Source organism: Filicampus tigris, chromosome 5, assembly GCF_054856515.1.
Source record: "Filicampus tigris isolate MCC_2025a chromosome 5, RoL_Ftig_1.0, whole genome shotgun sequence".
NCBI classification, from domain to species: domain Eukaryota; kingdom Metazoa; phylum Chordata; class Actinopteri; order Syngnathiformes; family Syngnathidae; genus Filicampus; species Filicampus tigris.
Genome location: NC_141221.1, coordinates 10,939,790 through 10,946,772, shown reverse-complemented (window position 1 = coordinate 10,946,772; position 6,983 = coordinate 10,939,790). Strand labels below are relative to the sequence as shown.

General features: G+C 39.3%; 1 protein-coding gene across 1 annotated transcript; it reads right to left on the bottom strand.

Moving 5' to 3' along the window:
- Positions 1-700: 700 nt before the first annotated feature.
- On the bottom strand, positions 701-3,276 carry nkx2.7 (NK2 transcription factor related 7). Its single transcript, XM_086030218.1, has 3 exons — positions 3,210-3,276; positions 2,049-2,417; positions 701-705 (listed from the first exon to the last, which is right to left on the bottom strand). Exons 1-3 carry the CDS (start codon positions 3,274-3,276, stop codon positions 701-703), a joined length of 441 nt encoding a protein of 146 aa, XP_085886344.1.
- Positions 3,277-6,983: the final 3,707 nt, after the last annotated feature.

Sequence of the window (6,983 nt, the reverse complement as noted above, 5' to 3'; positions counted from 1 at the left end):
TGAGGACCGAAGGCATTTTCTTTTACATGCCCCCTGTGCACCTGACTATTTGGTGATTGAAGACAATCTACATATTTTTAAACAAAATATTTAAAAACAAATTTAAGAATTAAATGAATTAAATTAAATTAAAAATACACATTAAGAAATGTGTATCATGTTGTGTTAAATGAAAAAAACATAAAGGAAGTAAGAAAAAATGACTGTAACTCAGTAATATGTTTTTTACCTTTTCCACTAACACTTCCAATTCCATCACTTCAAACTTCATTTTACTCTTTTTATTCACTTCCAAATACTCTATTGTGGAAACTATCAAACCTACCGAAATGCGCAAAACCCTCTTTTAAATATGGCGGTCTCCACTACTTTCACAATTGTTGCCAACAGCCTGCACAATCAGTTAGCGTGAGTGAATTTAGCGCGCACTAGTTGGTATCTTAGAGAACCTTTAGATACGTACTTTACGTTACATTAGGCACCATAGTGTGTGTGTGTGTGTTTTATTTTTATTTCAATAATGTGATGTGAAGGTCTTTAGCTCGAGAGCACTCCACAGTCAGATAACGTACCAAAAGCCAAACGGCAGCATGCGCTTAGTGCCTCACTGTTCTTTAGCAAAGATCCTCCTTGTAAAGATTAAGATGATGAGTCATGTCGGTTGAGCCGACGGAAGGAATCACATTTTTCAAGCGTCTCGTCAGCCTTCAATGTACGGGAGATTGTCAAAGAGGCGCGCTATTAAAAAGCATGTGAGCGTACCGATGACGTGATATGCTTTTACCTCTAGCATGCCCCCTCTTTATGATACGCGCACTCACGTCATCCTCGCTACGAAATGACCCTCATGAAATGTGATTCACCGCCTTGTAATCAAGTATCTCTTCACTCTCCTGTGACACACACACACACACACACACACACTAGAAGATAAAGAGGTGGGTGGCTAATAGGCCTATCTGATCTTTTCAAGTGTCTCTGGACTCCACTCTGTCTACATGTTCATCCTTATCAAAGAGCTTCACCTCCTCTCCACCTGGAGGGGTTTCCCCCCCCCCCACTAACAGGTCGGCTTAACTCATCATGTGGACTTTGTCTAAACTAGACCTATTTTAGTTTATATGCCACTTCTATGCTACTGTTCGAATTCCATAATATCTTGCCGGACTCGCACACATTCCGTACGGTGGCAAAGAAGCTCAGAATGGAAGTGAAATGATGACTCTCGATGGCATGTCCGTCAGCGAGTGACAGTTGAATGGAAAGCGTTTCCCGGTTAAAGAGTCTCTCAGTCTGCAGGTTTGTTTACCAAGCAAAGCTGGAGCACGAGACGGACGCTGAGCTCTTATCAGTGGATTAGTCAATGGGACAATGATGAGCTCCTTTTTGATGGAGCAGCTCGCCTTCAGGCGAGATGTCACTTCCTTCTTAGACTGTGGAAGCATTTTCTTCCAGGAACTCTTGAAAAAAAAAAAAAAAAAAAATCACATCGCCCTCTGAAAAAAGAAATGATAGAATGTTCTGTCTGTCCAATTAATTAACTTTCTTAAAAATTAACATTGACCGACTAATTATCCTTTTTGTTTGACTAGTTTACTAAATAACTGAGTAACAGCTTGTCTTACTAAGTAATTAACTGTTTCCCTGTCTATATCTGTCCACGTCACTGGACTGTAACTGTGTGTTACAATAACAACAGCAATGAATAATGAAATAGGAAATTCCCTTTTTATTGTACACCTTAAATGACACCAACATCAAACCCTAACAAATGTGTGTAGAAAAAGGATTTTTCCCAAAAGTGGCCATTTTAAAAGCAGTCTCTTTTAAAAACAAATCAGACACTGAAATCAGTGCAAATGATCTTCCTTTCTGTACAAATGTCACATATTATAGATTTGCGCAAGAGTAAGAGCAAGAGTGCGCGTTGAAATCTTTATTTAGAGTGCATTGTCCGCAGCCTCTGAGAGTGTCCAGTGCACACACGAATGACCCCTCTGTGTTATTGACATCAGCAGACACACTGTGATAACTCCAACCACACACACCACCGTTCCCGTAGCCAACCACGCCGTTATAATGGCCAAACGTTGCAGGCGGGAGGAGGGCGGCCGCCCCGCACATCCCGCCGTTCCGGACCAGTACCGGCACGGGCACCCTCCGGGGTACCAAGTCCAGACTCCTGTCCTGACTTTGCCGCTTGCACTTGTACCTGCGGTTCTGGAACCAGATTTTGACCTGGGTGGACGTGAGCTTGATGACCAGGGCCAGCTGCTCCCTCTCTGCCGCCGACAGGTAGCGCTGCCGGCGGAAGCGACGCTCCAGCTCGCTCACCTGAGCACGGGAGAAGAGCACGCGCGGCCTCCTGCGAGACGCCGCGCCTCCTTTGGACCCTCCTTTGCTCTCAATACACGAGTCTGTTGAAACGTATCAATACGGCGCAGTTACAATGCAGGCAATGCAACACACTCTTGGAATGGAGTCCCTTTAACATTTTGAAATAAATTACTTGGGGAAAAATATGAAATTCATCTTAAAAAAAGGCACTTATACAAGTATATTACAACATTGCAATGTAGTAATTGTATCTGACATGGATTCTAGTAAACTAACTATATAAACTGACTGGCGGCTGTGCAGTGCAAATTCATTGAAGTTTAAACTATAGTGAAGTCAAGAAGTCTCATTTGCGCTTTTACAACAGCTCTCAGACTTATAAACTTATATTACTTTGGTTCCAGTTCATGTTTTTTCTTAATTCTTTATCATGTCAAATCCAGCTTAATGTAGAAAACTATTTTTTTTAGCATTGAGATATAAATATCTGAGTTGGCTTACGACAACACTTTAAATTTGCACAGTTCAAATGAAGCCATCGACTTGTACAAGAATTATTAATAAAATGCGGAAAAAAATTCTACTCCAGATGGTAATGTTAAGTTTTGCGAGGGTTTATTTTAACCATCTTTATTATGGTTGCAGAGTTGTTTTCAACATTTGGGTAACCCGGTATAGATGCATTTATTTATATCAGAAACCACTATCAATATGCTATATCATAATAACCGTCCCTTCTAAGTGTTTTGAATGTATTCAGTCATGTTTCCATCATTGTATAGAATTTCTAAAAATTATTTTTAAGGTTTTAAGGCAGGTTGTGTTCGCCATTCCAGATGAGTTAGCGGAGGTGCAACGAGTCATTATCTTACCAAGTTTCTTCATCTTGTCCTCAGCCTCTGCTTGGTGTGTGAAACGCTTCTTCTGGATTCCATGCATGTTGTGGTCATGCGCTGGAGCAACTTGCTCAGCCACCAAAACTTCATTTTCCAAGCCACGCTGCTGTTCAAGCTTCAAAATATCCTCGACTGAAAACGGTGTCGACGCGCTGGGATGCATCATCCCTCTTTTTCTTGCCTTGCAATATTCTTCTTGCTCCTTTCTGCTCGATGCTGCCTGACCCCTGACACTGACTTGCCAAGTGGTCACCCGTGCGGCTTTAAATGCATGCAAGAGCCCAAGAGGTGGGAAAAACAGCAATGTCCTCTGTCATCTCTTTCCCCCCAAAAAGAAGCCGACAGACAGGCCGCACGCTCTGATCTCCCGATGAATGCTTCTCACCTTACACCTGAACACACCACACTAGGAAGACTCGAGTGGGTGGGGGTGGTGTGTACCCTAATTGACAGAAGTAGGCTCAATGGTATCTGACAGGCAGTGATAGTCTGATGACGAGTTTTTATCTGCCATTGGTTGCTAATCACTAGAAAGCTAATTCAGTCGGGCACTTCATTGGGTGCTACTGGCCTTTCTGCTACATTTTTTTTTCATTTTTTATGCTGCCAGAAAGCTTTCATATATATTAAATATATATAAATAAAATAACAGAGTAGCTTTGCCTAAACTTAGCATATGCTAATAAGTAATTCAAAACGGCATTGACGTGTTAATGGTCAGCAACGAGAGTTGCGATTTTAGAAGTAACGGCTATTTGAGTACAAATGTTAGAGCAACACGTGGACAGATAATATAACGTTAATCAAAGGCATATATTCTTTATCCTCTACGAAAATAACTAATATTACAGCTTCTTAATGAGTTGCTTACAGTATCTGTAATAGAAAAAAGTAGTAGTCTTCTTCATTTAGGTCTTCATGATTGTATTATACTGCCTCCGAGTGGCTAGAAGTAGAAGCACAGTGAATTGCAGTAAATTATGATGCACAAACTGTTACATTATTTACATTCTATTTAATTGTTATTACTCTGTAGTTTTATAACGGACAATATAATAGGTAGTTAAACGTGTATCTCAAGGAACCATGCATCTTTACTCCCTAAGTACGGAGTGTGAGTACTTTTGCCACTTCTGGTTAAAAATAAACTTTAGTGGAAAGTTGTCCAAGAAAGTTTCTTAAGTCATAAAGTTGTTTAACAGGGGGGGTGGGGAGAGAGGTTGGGGGCACTTAAAAATGAGCGCGCGAGTCGCGGGAGGTTGGAGGCAGGGGTCGATGGGGTGTGTGTGTGTGTGTGTGTGGGAGGGGGGGGGGGTATGTTTGAGTGACTTCTGAGGTGATGTAGACCAGCTTTGCCATCCACATTGTTGTGCAGACACGTTATTAGTGTTGTCCGAGGCCACAACAAACAGAAACACGACACCTCATGTTGTGGAAGTGGAGAAGCGGCGGCGCCAGCCTGCAATGCGTGACTGACGACGACGCGCATACACACACGCGCGCGCGCGCACACACACAAACACATGCAGCGGATCCTTGACTAATGCCATATGATTTTTGTTTTGTTTTGTGTAGGTTTGTCTTGTTTTGTTTTGTTTTTGTTGGTTTCAAATTAAAAAAAGTTCATTGAAAGAGTTTTCATGGAGCAAATAAATGCATTCAATGCAGTTATTTCAATTAAAAATAAATGCAACAATTCCCTATCATGATTTTTAATGAACTATATTTATTACATTTAGTCACTAAACCGCATTATTAATACTGTAATAATGCTACATGTATCCCATGTAAGTTATCACTTAAATACAAATATACTATTTTATATAATAGATCTTTGATGGGGCCCGTGCAGCCCACTTCATACTTTATGCCCACCAAGCATTTATATAAAAAGTCCTTTCATTTCATATATGATGGATTCATTTAGTTGTTTTTCCTTAAACTGGTAACCTAAAAATGTCTTTATTCTTTTATATTTGTATCTATTTAAGTAATTGGTTAATGTATGTATTATGAATAAAACAAAATAGAATTACTTATTTTTTTTATGCTTTGCATTAAATAATTTGAAAGTTACCTAGTTAAATTCATTGCAAATAATGCAAATAATTAAAAAAAAAAGAATTAATTATTGTTTTATGATTGCAACATTTTACATATACATTGTACACATTGTAACAGTTTTTTTAAATTAATTTGTTTTACCTCACCTCCAAACGACCTGGCCCATCTATCCATTTTCAAAATCAAATGTGGCCCTTGAGCCAAAAGTTTGTCCTCTCCTGTCATAGATATTAATACAGTATTAGACTAGGCCTATACATTAATGACGATGTATTAATTCACATTACATAACCTGCCATTTCCAATTACTGCATAATACACGTATTCATCAAGTGTCCCAGTACTTTTATCTTCATTGTGTACGATGATGGTAATGATGAAGATGAACTTCTGCTTTATCATGAAGATGGATAGATGGATGGTTGGATTGATGGACAGACCAATGACAAATGGATAGAATTGGCTAAATATATAGTCACATTGTTGCACTACAGTCAAACTGAGTTGTGTAACATTGAATTACACAGACCACTGAACGGCGCGTCAAATGACATCCATAATAATTGGCGATGTGGTTCTGCTCTTCGCATGTTCATTAGGTGCAACCTATTTTTGCCCACTAGATGTCTCTCTCATACCAGGTCGGTTCGCTAAATGCAGCAAACAGCAAAGCAAGTGAAACGGCAACATTGATGAAGTGTCATTACAGTACGGTTGTATTTTATTTATTTATTTTTTCAAATCACATCCAATCGCTTTAACAAACAAATCTACACTTATCACAGAAAAAATGGCCACATAGAAAATACTGAACAAAGCCTTAAACAGTTCAAGAATTTGTTAAGAGGTGCATGACTGTACATTAAAAGTCTCTCACAACAATACTCAAATTTACTTTCAATAATCCTTTCTTATGCCTCAGCAAAAAGCCTACTAGAAGAGCCAAATTTTATTTGGAGGCACTTCAAATGGTGGCAGGTGTGTGTTGACTCTAATTTACAGTAGTTTGAAAGTGATTGGTTCATTCTGAACACAGACACATCCTCAGTTATATGAGGGTGTGCACACTAGTGCAACCACATTAGTGGACTATATTTGGACTTAATTGAGTGGTGCAGGTTACAGGTCACATTGATGAAAAAGTTTAGAAACGACTTATCTTGGTTTCATTTTTTTATATCCCCCCCAACCTGGCATTTGAACAGGGGTGTGTAGACTTTTTATCTCTACTACATTAAAAATCTCGCCTTTACAAATACGAATATTCTCATGTTTGATTCACACAATACATTCTAAAACATTGTTTATTGTGGTTATAGTTTTCACCGCATCATGCTGAGAACTGCCCGGAATAAATAACTGTATAATGGATACAGTTAATAGTTAGCTAATAATAAAGTGTAGTTGGACACTAATGTCATGCGTCAGATACATTTAGCGCAATACACAAAGTATATAAAGTATGAATCCAGAGACCGTTCTATGTCTTTCAGCTTCCATATGAACACTTTCTGCAGTCAAATGTGATCTAATTATCTTGGCTGTCCTTGGGTATTTCCCCACAGAACTGAAGAGGATAGTGATTGCTGGCGAGATTGGAGTGGATCTAATCTTTCGCCGCTATTCCATTTCACCGCACATCTAATTTGTCACAGTGCTGATGAATATGCCACACGTTCCAATGGG